Source organism: Dromaius novaehollandiae, chromosome 1, assembly GCF_036370855.1.
Source record: "Dromaius novaehollandiae isolate bDroNov1 chromosome 1, bDroNov1.hap1, whole genome shotgun sequence".
Classification (NCBI taxonomy): Eukaryota; Metazoa; Chordata; class Aves; order Casuariiformes; family Dromaiidae; genus Dromaius; species Dromaius novaehollandiae.
Genome location: NC_088098.1, coordinates 126,957,815 through 126,971,642, shown reverse-complemented (window position 1 = coordinate 126,971,642; position 13,828 = coordinate 126,957,815). Strand labels below are relative to the sequence as shown.

The 13,828-nt window shown below is 34.8% G+C and overlaps 1 protein-coding gene across 1 annotated transcript in view; it reads right to left on the bottom strand.

Moving 5' to 3' along the window:
* CFAP47 (cilia and flagella associated protein 47) overlaps nt 1-13,828 on the bottom strand; it is a 386,437-nt gene that overhangs the window by 103,510 nt on the left and 269,099 nt on the right. The window contains exons 53-55 of the mRNA XM_064505814.1: nt 9,344-9,519; nt 6,911-7,018; nt 1,889-2,000 (exon numbers count right to left, since the gene is read on the bottom strand). Coding sequence (XP_064361884.1) covers nt 1,889-2,000; nt 6,911-7,018; nt 9,344-9,519 — 396 coding nt within the window. The remainder of the gene's footprint in view (nt 1-1,888; nt 2,001-6,910; nt 7,019-9,343; nt 9,520-13,828) is intronic.

Below are 13,828 nucleotides of genomic sequence, written 5' to 3'. Positions count from 1 at the left end.
CAGAGAAGCTGTATATCAGTAAAATGAAATAAATATCTGACAGTTGTTTACAGCAAATTCTCCAAAGCCATCCTTTAACTGGAAGAGAGAACTATTGTAATTCACAGAGAACATTTCAGAATTCAGTGCCAAAACTATACTTAGGACTGAATACTCTATTAGGAAGAGAAGAAAGAAAGAAAATTGCTGAAGATAGTGTTGAATGTGTCTTTTTCTAAACAATGAAATGTAGTTATTGTTGATGTGTGAATCCCTGGTAACAAATTAGGAAAGCTGAAAGGAAAAGAGATCTACAAGAGTCAAAAGTCACAATATTTAAATCTAATTCACTTCTGTGCCAATGACCTAAACATAATAGGTATAAACCTCCCAGATGATCAGTATAGTTCTGATCTACTATATTTCTTAGCTCCTTCAAATATCAGTTGACAAAATGACTAGTAATAGCACTTGTCAATTTTTAGTGTAATGTACACAGATGTGCTAATATGCCTAAAAGATAAAAGACATAAACACTTCATGTTTTGTACTTTCAGTTTGACTTAATGGTATGCAAAATATCAGACGATTCATTAAATAAGTGTGATCCTCTTTGTTGGTGTTCTTAATATCCCCTTTAAGAATATTTGGCCTTGTTGCATTAGTATATTTTACCATTTAGTTTTTGAAGGCCAGAAATGCACATATCACAATCTTAACAGCTACTTCTATTTTCCCCATTCAACCCACATGCTGCCTTCTCAGCTCTGTTTTAAGGTCTTATTACAACACTCCTGTCCTCTCCCTCTGGAGAGGACAACATTCCCTTCTCTGGTCTTAGACCAGTTTGCACACATAAATCAGCTCTGGTTTATGTATTCCCAGTATCATCTGCGCTACTTTGGAAGATGTAGTCTTTGGAAGACTAGTTCTTTGATCTGTATAAAATGACAAGGACATCTGAAACTGGCTCTATGAAACAAAGGAAAGAAACCATTTCCCTCATCCTTTCCTCAAAATATTCCATCATAATAGTTTTTCCCCAATGCAAACAATAACTCCACATACACAGTAAACGCAGGTTAAACACAGTGATCAGTGGTCAGTAATGAATGTTCTAACTTTAAGGCCCTGACCTCTGAGAAGTCTTACCAATCTCAATGAAAATGTGAAAGCTGACTCCCTCTATACAATTCTCAGTCCTTGAAACGACAAAAATGTTAGACAACAAGATGGAAGGGCTTTTGTGACAGAGGAGAAAAAAGTAGTGTACATAATACTAACAACAGGCTGACGATTTTCTTAGTAGAAAATGGTCTCTAAGTAAACATGAGTTTAGAGAATAAAATGTTTTCAGGCATTTGCTTGAAGCCTCCTTGAGGCTAAATTGATAAAATCCTTATCTACAGGCCTTGCAAGCTGGCTATTACTGCCATGACTCAGGTATTCTTCTATGCCTTATCTTACATTAATTAGCATTTTACTGACCTACCTAAACATTTACCTGGTTATCCCATTGATACTTAAAATCTCCCAAAGCTTCTAATACAACTCACTTATGTACAATACCTACTTCTAATTCCCCCTAAATAATAATTGCAATGAACACTGTAGTCCTTTTCAAAACCATTCCAAAAAGCATTCTAGGAAAAAATATCTATACTGTAGCTTGCTTTTTTTTTTTTTTTTTCCTCCAAATTGAATTGCTTTTTTCCTTAAGCTACAAAATCTCTGGAATACTTCTCTGTATATGCCTTTAACCCTTGACACTATTTTGTATAGCCTGAATTCACTATATAATACAAAGTTTACTTTAATACATTTTGAAGAGAAAGCTCTCTTGTATCCCTTTGTGAAGGCACAGAAATGTTTTGTTTTGATTTCTTTTTTTTCCCCCTAGTCTACTTACAGGCTGTATTGGATCAGTCTCAGCTGAAAAATTGCTAGGATTGCTGTTAGTAATTTCCAGTTCCAGAGTTTCACATGTAGGATTAAACAGAGGTATGTATAGACGAACCCATCTGGAAAAAAATAAATACATGTATATGCAATGACTATTAATTACAAAGCTTCTTCCATTGCAGTCTATTATTAATCACTTATTTTCTTTTCTGAAAAATGAATACTTTTGAAAATAAGAATTATATTTTATTACATTTATCACTTTACCACCAGTATGGGCACATACTTAATAGCACTAATTATTAATAACTGAAAATCAGTTTCATTTTGTACAATTGTTGCATTGTTCATGATAGCATGACAAATCATTATATTGCACGCATAAATTCTGTATTTTAATGGGTATTGTGGGCTGTCCTAGAACAAAGCCTGCACTATGCTCATTGTGTTAATGTTATGCTCTAAAACAGCTAACACTGTATCTTACAGGTTGTCCTTCTTCATCTTCTAATTAATGTTAATAAACAAACACAAAATGCCTTCAGTAGGGAACACAATTTTCCAAAGAGGTTGGGAGACTCCCTAAGATTCCTCTGCTCTGATCAAAATAATATATTATTTGCCTTTAACAAAGACATATGATCATAAATCACATTCTGGTTATAACACCAAGGGACACACAAAAAAGATTCAAGGTGAATCAGTGAAAACAGTAAATAAGAAAAGTTTGAAAAATGAGATATATATATTGGTTTTGCAGTAATTTATCTACCTAATGGATATCCTCTCTAGTCAAAGCTGTGGCAGATCAACTGCCAGATTGAGCCATATATTTATCCTCTGGGATAAATGAGTCAGTTTGTCATACCCAAATCAGTAAGGAAAAAAACATAAAAAGCAACTTTATGAAAAGAAGGCATTTCAGTCAAGTCTTAGGACTGTGACTTCACACTCTAACTTCCTGTGTGTAGGTGGGCTGCTTCCAACGTACATCATGGTGCGCAGGTTTCAGTGGGATTCTTCACAACTTTAAGGTATAAATCCCCAGCAGCTGAGTGGCAGAGGTTTTTGTTTGTTTGTTTGTTTTTGGTTTTGTTTTTTTTTCCCCTGACTAACACTTTCAAAGCATTTTATCAATGAGGTCTCAACAGCAGCAAGTACAGAACTAGTGGGAAACTCTCACGGAAAAACTCCAGATTCGCTTGACAATACCCATTCTTCCCATTTGATTACCATCTCCAGCCTTTAGTTCTTTGTCTGGCCTTGTTCATACATGCCAGCCTCTTCATTTGCCATAGGAAAGTTATGTCAGAATGTCTGAAATTTCTGTAAGCAACCTATTAGACTGCTTCAGGTGATCAAAACCCATTAAGAGCTGCTGCCACCCCACACAGATTGATTGCACTTTCTGTCATGGTTGTACTAGAAAGAGTTGTTGCATATCACAATAAAATCAAGGCCAGCGAGAACAAAATTGACTGACCGGCATCTTCAATGACTCCCCTCTGCAGCCCATAACAGGATGGATGAGTGGAGATGAAGGAGAATATCGAGCAGAAGAGTTCCTTTCTTAACAGTGTACACTAAAGAACTTAGGCTAAATCTAACCTGACACAACCAAAAAGCAGATCTGAATGCAATAAACTCAGATTGTCAGGTTGCCTGAAGGAGGATTAAAAGATAAACTGCTAGAATTTGTTCCTTGTTTCTTCCAGAAATGCTTAGAAATTGACAGTAAGGTTCACCGTTCCTGGCTCCTAATCCAGTTCCAAGTGATGTCAAGGATACTAATTCTTAAATTTTTCAAATTGATTGCAAAGAATGCAGTGAAATGAAAAATCATTATATTTAGAAGGACATTACATATGATTCATACATATGGCAACATTCAAGAAAAAGGTGGTAGAACAGAGGTTAGTCTTTTAAAGAACTAGAAAGCTTCACCAGCCAGAAGTGCTTCCAATATTTTATGGTATTTGCAGTCCATTTCTCTAGGTAGGTGGCAAGAAAGTACACCCATTCAGAAAAGAAACAACTAAAAGAAGGATAATCTTTCAAACAGTATATAGAATATCTAATTTCTTTTAAACTAAGTAATGAAGCCAATTTATTCAGATTATCTCATCAGCTCCCAGTTTACTCTTCATTATATTTTCAGCAGGTAGAGCAATTCTCAGTAATTTGACCATAACACCAACACCATTGTCCAAAATTTGCCTCCATAGAAAATCCACATCCTTGTTGCTTGGGGTCCCTGAGTCTGGCAGCTTAGCATTCTGCTCTGGGCAGCAGACAACATCATTTTCCTTTCCTCAAGATTGCGAACAGAGATGCAGAAGAGTTCAGGAATGTAACCATATTCTCATTAATAACAACTGTTGATCTTCTATGGAGAGCATGGTATTTTTTACTCTTCCTATAATTTCCTATTCTATTTCTCATTTTGCTCCTGGCTGTTCCTCTCTTCACCTTTTTGTTTTCCCAGAATCTGTTATGATAATGAAAAATAAATGAAACTCCACAAAAGCCCTTTGCTGTCTGACATCCTGACACCTCTTGCTGTTTCAGATAGGATGATAATACACACACCCACTTTTTATTCACATTAGGGAGTCTCATTCAGGAAAAGGGCACAGGAAGAGTTTACTAAATTCCGAAAATGTTAGTATTAAAGAAGAAAAGCAACGTTATGCGAGTCAGTGGTGTTCTCCAAACTACTACCAACATTTCAAAAGGATTGAACACATTTATGACACATTTTTAGGAGTAAAGCCACTGTAAAAGGATCCATGAAATGGATAAAAGCAGCATCACCACATGAGTTATATTATACAAGACTGCAGATACAAGTCCTTTGCAAATAGCAAAAAACATTTAGATGTAAGTGCCCAGTGTGTCAGTATAGAACACGTAGTTTCATTTACAGTTGTATGTATTAAAATACATAAATTTCTATAGCATCTTTCTTCTAACTGCTGGATTAAAACAGCATGGCAGTACCCTGTTTATAATAAAAAACAATAAAGACGTCTTGCATTAAATGGTTGTGTGTTTGCAACTTATTTAAACACAGTTTAAAACCAGGATATTAAGATTTTTTTCCATTGCAATATGGTCTTAAAACAGGCTAAAGACAACTGCTTTTCAAAGCATTTGGCTCCAGAAAACATTCTAATCACTTTCAAATACTTCTTACCACTTCTTACAAAATTTACTGATTGCACATAGGTAAGGGTTTGGAGGACATAGATAAAATTTTGGACAGCACTTCAAGGAAAGGACAATATGCAGATGACACAATAAAAAGTTCTAGTGAAAGGAGAGTGTTGAAAGAATTAATTGAACAAAAAGTAGGAAACTACGAAACAAGAATGAGAGACAGAAGAAGGAAACAGAAAAGAAAGAGGCATGTCAGGTTTTTTTTAATTGCTTTACGTTAGATTCTATCTATCTCTAAATATATGAAAAGACTATCACTAATTTGTTTCCATACATTATTGCTGTTGCTGCTCTCATTAATAATTAAAATAAATAATACTGCTCCGTTCTTCCTCTGCTATCTGCAAAGGGTAAATGTAGAGGAGCTAATGTACATACGCAGAGCAATTGCAACAACATACAACTAATTGAAAAGAATTCTCCTTTGAAAAAGTAAAATGTGAAATTCAATGAATTTAAGATAATATTTTCGATAGGCAAGTGCTAGACTTAACGGAGCTAATTCTTTTCAACCTACATTTTTATTTGCAGTAGAAAAGTACAACTTGATATTCTCAGGCAGACCACTTGTGCGTGTAGTTCACATGCAGTGCATACTAGAGAAAATGCTGAATGTCAAATAGTCTGGATGAAAAGGTTTAAAGTAATTTCTTATACCTAACAGGGTCAGCCTGCATATTAAAAGAAAAAATATGGGTTTTATTCCAGTTAGCACGGAATTTTAAATGAAAAAAACAGGAGATGGACAGCCCTACTGATTTTATCTTATTAAAACTTAATAACAAAGTCATTGCCAGTTAGGCCTGGTCTGAACATCATATATTAGTAATAGATTAATTGAAAGCTGAAATTTCTATAACTCATCATCTTCACTCAAAATAATTAAAAATGCTTAAAATCACTGGAATGCATAAAGTTATTAAAATATATGACATAAAGCTATTTTTTGATTTCATTCATCTCACATATCTACTAAGAAAAATTTAATCAGGTAACATTTTATGTTGTATTCTCTAATAACATTTTTCCCTCCAACTGTAATGTATACTAATTATAAGATTTAGTCAAAGATAAGAAAGGCAGAAGTAAGGGGAAATTTAGCATTCAGAAGAGCAATGTGTCCACAGAACCTACTACAAATGGAGCTAATAGGTGGAAAAGCACTACTGAAGTTTTGTCATTCTTGAAAATCTGTTTCTAAAATTTTCTTTGTTTGTCATGGAAGTCAGGAACGAAAATTATGCTATAGGAATGCAAGGTGAAATTTCACTGAAGGAAAGAACAAGGGCTGCAGTGGGGGTCACTCCTCCATCTGCTCTAAGAAGTCCATTTTCTCAGCACATTCAGGGTTCCAACCATGCCCACCCTCCAGGATCTGCAGGACAGAAGATGTATTACTTTGTCATTGCTCTAAAAGTGAAAAAAATTGACATAGGTAATTATAAAGTAGATCTGTTGGGTACATTCCTGGTTCAGAAAGAAAAAAGAGACAGAAAGTTAAACAAACGTATAGAACTCTGTATTATGGATATTTGTGATTTCATTCTGCAGTATTTTTAGAGTTATTTCTATATAAAGACTTCAGAACAAGTCTACATACAGACTATAATTTGTTTGTTCTTCTGCAAGGAGAATTTTACCTATCAACTTATATTGTATGAAAATCACATATGTATGAAAATACCATAATACATTTACAGCATAGTATTATACACAGATGTTTCTGGCTTTCTGGTGTAAACCTTTTTTATGTTTTCCATGATGCATTGAAATCAGTGACCAAGTTAAGCATGATGTGCTAGGTACTTACTTTCCAAGTTCACATTCTATTTCAGGTAGAGTAGTTGGCAAAGGTTTCTCTACAATCAACTTCAGAGCGTACCAAAACTCTCCAACCATCTCTGACAGGAATATGACACTAAAGACAGACACATAAGCTCTATATGACACAGCTTTTCTAGAGAAAGTTAAAAACGCAGAGACTAGAATTCAGAAAAAAAGTAATGTGTTCGATACAGTGAATTCTTTAATTAGCTACCAGTTTTCCCATAACAGTTCTTGTTGGTATATGAATTCAGCTACCAAAGCTAATAATACTGACAGTTACTGAAGCAAGAAAATGTCCTCTTCATCTTTCTTAATTTTTTAGCATAGAAAGTATTTTTTTTTGCAAAAAACAAACTCCAAAAAAAACACCATTGCCATTGTCAACTTCCAAGAGTAAGCTTTACTTTCATTTTAACATGACAATATTTTCTTTGTAGTTATTTAAGCTCAAAAGACAAAGTAATAGAAATAGTATTCACTGATTTTAAAAAGGAATACCTTTTTATATCTAGTGATGAAAATTGAGGAATAGCTATATACACATTTATATGAGCATGACAAATAGATAGGTTTCAAAGAAATATTCAATATACTCTTTTGATATGAAATCAAACCTTGTCATGACTGAAAATTGTTTGCTGCTAGGTGAGATATGTACAGTAGTAAATTCCTGTGACATCCTAACACATTCCATTCTCTTACAGATTTTTTCTTCTGGTTCTTGTTTTTGAGTATCAAAATCAGAAGTTAAAGCAAAACACAGTAAACATTAAAACTTTTTAAAATATATGAAATACACTGGTAAAATCCATGTGAGATGACTCACAGATGAGAGTAAGATGAGAGTAAATGAGAGGTAACTACATCTGCTCCATGACTTTATAGTTCCAGACTACCATAGAGTAGTACCAACGAACAAGCTATAAAGTGAGCATAAACTAGTTCAGAAAAAAATCATCCAGTTGTAAAGCTGCACAAACACTTTTGCAGCACTCTTTCTCCCAGCTGCTCCCATAGCAAGAGAAACTGAGCATGGCTACAGAAAAAAGATAACAGCTTGAATGTACCTGGATGTACCTGTGACCAGCTGTAATGGTAGTTCTTGGGAGTTATTGCAATTTAAAGCAGCTGTTAGACAGCTTTCTACTACAGTGCATTGTGCTACATATAAAGTGCATTGAAGATGTACAATATACTTTATGTCATCTTTGCATATATTACTCCAAAACCTACCCTGCCAATCAGCTGAGATCTGGCCCATATTTTTCCAGTAGGAAAGGAAACCTTATTGTTAAAATCCTTAAAAGGAACCTTAATGTTATCATGCACTTGAAAAATACTCTACCAGAAATAATGAAGTATGATCTCATTCTGAGCTTCAGAATACATTATTTCTACATCATTCCTCAAAAAAAATATCTACTAGAATGGAACAGTAGTCCTTTCTATAAAACTGCATTACCTGAAAGCTGTATTGTGCAAAGATGCCTGCCAGTATTCCAGTCTTGGGAAAAAACAATACAAACAAACTGAACAAAGACTTTGAAATACACAGATCTGAGCTTTGCAAATACTGGGTCTCAGAACACAGGTCATCTGTCCCTCTCTCCTTATTGCCCTCATCTCCCCACCCATCAGAAATCAAAAAAAGCTGCCAATCAATTTATATCATTGGCAAACGAGGAACTGTTTTTTCAGTCAGCACCTCAACTGAATAATGCTTTATTAACAAAATCCCAGAAAAGCAAGCTTTGCTATTCTGCACTTTTCAGTTGCTTGCTTAACTGGTTCAGTGAGGCACTACAATCAGCAATAGCAACTTTGAAAGTAAGACCAAGAGGTGATTTGTCTTTTCATTCCTAATTATCATACTTCACAGTCTCTTTTGGATTTCCAATGAAACATTTTTAATTTAAAACCTCTCCATATTCATTAAGTAGATCATTTCTAATTAATGAAAGATTCCAAAGCTAAATGGATTTCTGTGAAGATTGTGAAAGGGTTCTTAACCTGTTTTTAATGTTGGTGGTGTTATAGTTTAGTTCCTTCTCTGCGGATAAATGAATTCCCTTCATGGAACTTACAAAATGAGCAATTCATTTAAAGTTTTGAGAGGGATTTTTTAAACAAATACCTAATGCATTGCTCACTGAATCACTAGAATAACTAAGGGTTATTCTATTGCTTATCTGTAAGGGGTTCTTTTTCCCCCTCAGAGGAAGGCTGCAGTTTGGGGTACAATATATTTACAGTCAGAAATATTTTTAATTCCCTTTATTACTTTTCTTTGTTTTTGTTTTTTAAGATGATATCTAGATATCCAGATATCTAGACGAAGTGACCAAGGGTTCAATTAAAATACTTTACTCATTCGTACAAGAGTCACAAACACAAGTGTCAAGACATTGCAACTTACCTTCTGTCTGAAGTGCCAACAACAGCTGGGGAAAACTTTACTCGATACAGAATTGTTTGTTTTGGCCTAAGAACGAAAGCTTTTTTTCCAGAAAGTGAATGATTCTCTAGCACTACACTCAGTTGGAGAAATTCATCTGTAGGATTAGTGATGGGAATATCAATTCCAATAGTATTCTAGAAACACAAAATGAATTATGAGCCATTACATGTAAAGAGATCTTTGTTAAAGAAGCACAAGATGCTCACACATGATTTGCACTTACGAGAACACAGGCTGCATTTTAGTTTGTTACATGAACTAACCCAAAACAGAGTAGTTGCAGCAAGAGACAATTAAGCCAATTTTCCAATTATAAACTCTTTATTTCCAGAAATAAGAAAATATTCAAGTCTTCCTGGCCAGTCTGCACTGAGTTACTTTCCCTGCCAAGATCTGGCTGAGACCTGCCAACCACTGTCCTGTGGGCAGATTTGCTGTAAGTCCTCCAAGCCATCTCTCACCAGCCAAGGAGAGTTAGTTGAAAATACCCATTTTGCAAGCAGGTAGAAAATTCCAGGCTCATTTTTGCAAGATTTGTTCCTCTTAATTTTTAATTACACCATAATACTTTGTATTAAAAAACAACAGCACCACAATAAACATTCCTTCTCTGGTTCGCTTTTGCCACTTATCGTCCTTAATAGTGGTCTCCTTATCTTTCTGTTTAAGGTCTATCAAAACTTCAGGTGAGGGCCATTTTTTCTTGAATATCTGGAAAACATATGGTACTTCCTAGACATTATTAAAGAAGCACATTAAATTCCAATTACCATAATAACAGGGAGCCAAACTATGGCCTGTCTAGATAAATATGCATACTTTAGCATGCATCTCAAAGGAAAACCTTTGAGATGAGCAGCAGTTGAGCAGAGGCACTCACTCCACACAGCTGCTACATTCTTCAGCTGCTCTTGAAACCCTGCTGTATTTCAGTAGTGTTCAGTCACCTCCTTCTTCATTGCATTGTACAAAATAGCATAAACCCAATCTTATATACTCTTATATGTGTAAATATCAACATACTTTCTGAAACTAAACACTTTCAATCAGATAGGAAAGGATATATTAATGAAGGAAGTCCACCATAACAACTGTGGATGCATAGCTGCTGTTTAAAATACATATGTTCTATTCATATATGTTTATATATATATAATATGCAAAATATAATAAATAAATAAATAAACTCTCTTATATATAAATATATGAATATCAACATATGTATTCCTATTTGGTTTCCCATTTCCTTTGCACCTACCCAATCAGTTTCCTTCACAATATGCAGCAAACACTTTCTTTTTTTTTTAAGCGTAAGTGATTTTGTTCTCATGGCAAAATTTTGCCTGGAGCTTGAACAAATCTTTTTTTTTTTTTCTTAAGTATAGTCATTAGGATTCTAATGCAAAATGATATGAGACAAAAATAAAATATGTATTAAAATTAATAATACACTAAAAATTCAACTTCAAATACTTTACAACCCCCAACAAAGCTACCTCACTATGCTTCGAGCTTGCCTACTATTTGGTAGATTCCTATACATTTACATTTATAGAAAATGACTACAGGAACATACTTAAAAACATTTAATGTTCTACCAACAGCAAGATTACACCAACAATTTAAATCATTCAAGTGCATTGCATCAGTAGGATAGGATTTAAATTTGCAATTAAATATTTTAAAACTCAGATTAATTATTTCTACTGCTGTAAACAAATTTCTAAATCTATTTACCATTTTATTACTAATAGCTTCCTAACAAAACACTATAAAATACCCGCATGCTGTGTTGCATACATTAGTTTCATGTAAAGCAGTGTTCATTTGCCAGTATTAAGCCTGGGATTATGTATTTCCCTGGAATCTCCCAGGAAATTTCCCTGGAATTACTAAAAATGCTTCAAACAGTTGATACAACAAGGATGGTCATGAGAGCAGTACCTACAGAATACATCTATCTATTATACAGTTCTAGGCCTTAATGGATTCTTCCAAATCCTTGTTATGGAGGCATAGTACTAGGATAAATCACAAAATGCCCATCTAATTTCCAAAAGTATTATTTTTCATGAAAAGACCATCTTTTCAGAAGAAAGTCAAAGGAGCAATATCCCAAAGGATATCCAATATCTCAAAAGAACAAGTCCCAAACACATTTCCAGTAGTAAATTTAGAACCACATTTCAGTATTGTGTTTTTTATAAGCACTTTGACAGCAGAAAAATGTAAAAGTTGAAAAAAGAAGAAAATTAGTCTTATTCTTCACCAAACTGCCCCATGCATCAGGACAGCCAGTGTCCAGGACAGAGCCATTCTGGTGCAGTATGTCCTTTTTTTTTATTCCTTGAGAACTTGTTGTGACCCACTTCTTGCGCACTGCAGGCCAAGTAACATAATCTAACACAATGTGAAACAAAATAAAATAAAATAAAATAACCCCCAAATATGGGATAACATTTATTCTCTGTGGAACTTGAAAAAAATTGAGTGGTTACACTTTTATGTACACCAATGGCCTGAGCACATGTATTGGTGTAATGCTCTACCAACATTCTGTTTCACAAATGCTTACCAGCACAATCAATCTTTTGAGATATTGGCTTTTAGCTGAAATATTTTACTGACATATTTCACATCAAAGATTTTCTCACCACTCCATTTTCTACATCCTTCTTTTAGCAACTGGACTTAAAGGATTTAATATACAGCACAGCATATATACAGCATGTACAGTAATATGTAATTTTATATCCTGTGAATGTAGATACCACACTGAACTATGAACTAATGGTCCTCTAACTATAACAAGGTAGCCTAAAGGAATAGGGACACATTCTGAAATGTATATGCATGGTCATCTTCTGTGGGTTTGAACTTCAGTAATGACTGTAGTCTAATCATCATCAAGTGTCAATAAAAGTGCTATCTGGTCAAAGTTTGTAAGAGACTAAGAATATTTCTTAATGTTTTAAAACAACTGTTTTCAATTAAAATCCAGTTTAATTAAGGAAATGACATTAATTCCACATTTGTTTGAAGCTTTTCCAGTCAGTGGACCTTAGGCAAAAAGTAATTGCAGTTGCTCCTGAGTTTGCTAGTCTATCGCTACAGCAGTAAATTTTCACAGTCAGGTAAGCGTTAAGAATGTTACTTTGATAGACTTGGGGGGATAACACATCAAAAATTCTTCACTTTGTAGGTATCTGTGCAAATTATCATTCTTTTAGACTGACAAGTAACAACCGCCTTCTTTGTCTTGGTGTGCTTGATGCCAAGCAGGAATGTTTCTGACTCAAAGATCAAACTTGTGATGGTGGCGATATCACTGAAAAGTAACCATTGGCCATCTAATTACCCTGGGCCCAAAATGATCAGTTATCAATGTCACTATCAGTGTCAATATGGGGAAAAGGGGAGAGTTAAGCTGGACTTTCCTTTTGTGTCCTCCTAAGCTTGTTTTGACATTTCATTATTACTCATTTCCCTTCCTTGAAACAAAAGGAGCTTAGGTGGTGTAGCAAATGCAAACATAGATGACAGTTGTAGGGCTGTTCTGAACACAGTTCAGCTCAATTTGGTCAAAGTAGTTGTAGAAATCAGAGCTGGCTCTAAAACTGCTGGTTCAACAGGCCTTCAACACACACTTCTCCTAACCGCTGCTCCCCTCACCCTTCTAATCCAGTCCCAGACTGTCAACACTCAACTGGATCTTTCTCCTGTGGATTATTTAGACACATGGAAGTGCTTTCAGCTTCCTACTGAGTCCTAGGGCACATGCTCTTGCTGATGCAAAATCATACAATGTTGATGGAAAGCACAACCTTTCAGCGTTTCTTTCTTGGGAAGATCATGCAAACACTGAGTACAGCTGGTCTATTAAATCAGACTGTTCCCACATAGTTCAGATTTTAATGGAGCAGATCTTCACCAAGAAAAGTACTGAGGGGAGAAATCAGTTAAATCTTTATCAGAACTTAGCCACTTGAAGTCTAGGATTAACTGCCTTAAGCAAATTACACTTTTTTTAAACTTGCTTGGTAAGGGATCCACTCTTACCACTACTATAGTACGAGAAACTGTAAGTAGAAAAAAACCCTATGCACAGGACATCTAATAGCAGAGGATAACAGTGCAATGAGTTTCAGGTGTAGATTTACATGTTTTTATATGAAAGAATCATACTACATTAATTTCTTTATCTGCATTACGCACAAGTGCCCAAGTAATAACACCCTGAAACAGAATACACACAGATCTTTAGTTTGTAAGTTATGACAATAACCCTAAGCTCACAGCCTGTAAAATTCTATGCTATTAACCACTTAATAGGGACTAGACACAGTAGTGAGCAAACTGGGAAAACAATGTTTTACAACAGATGACTGCTAAAATGGCTTCCTGAAGTTGGAGGAAAGGAGGACACTGCAAGAGCATATATTC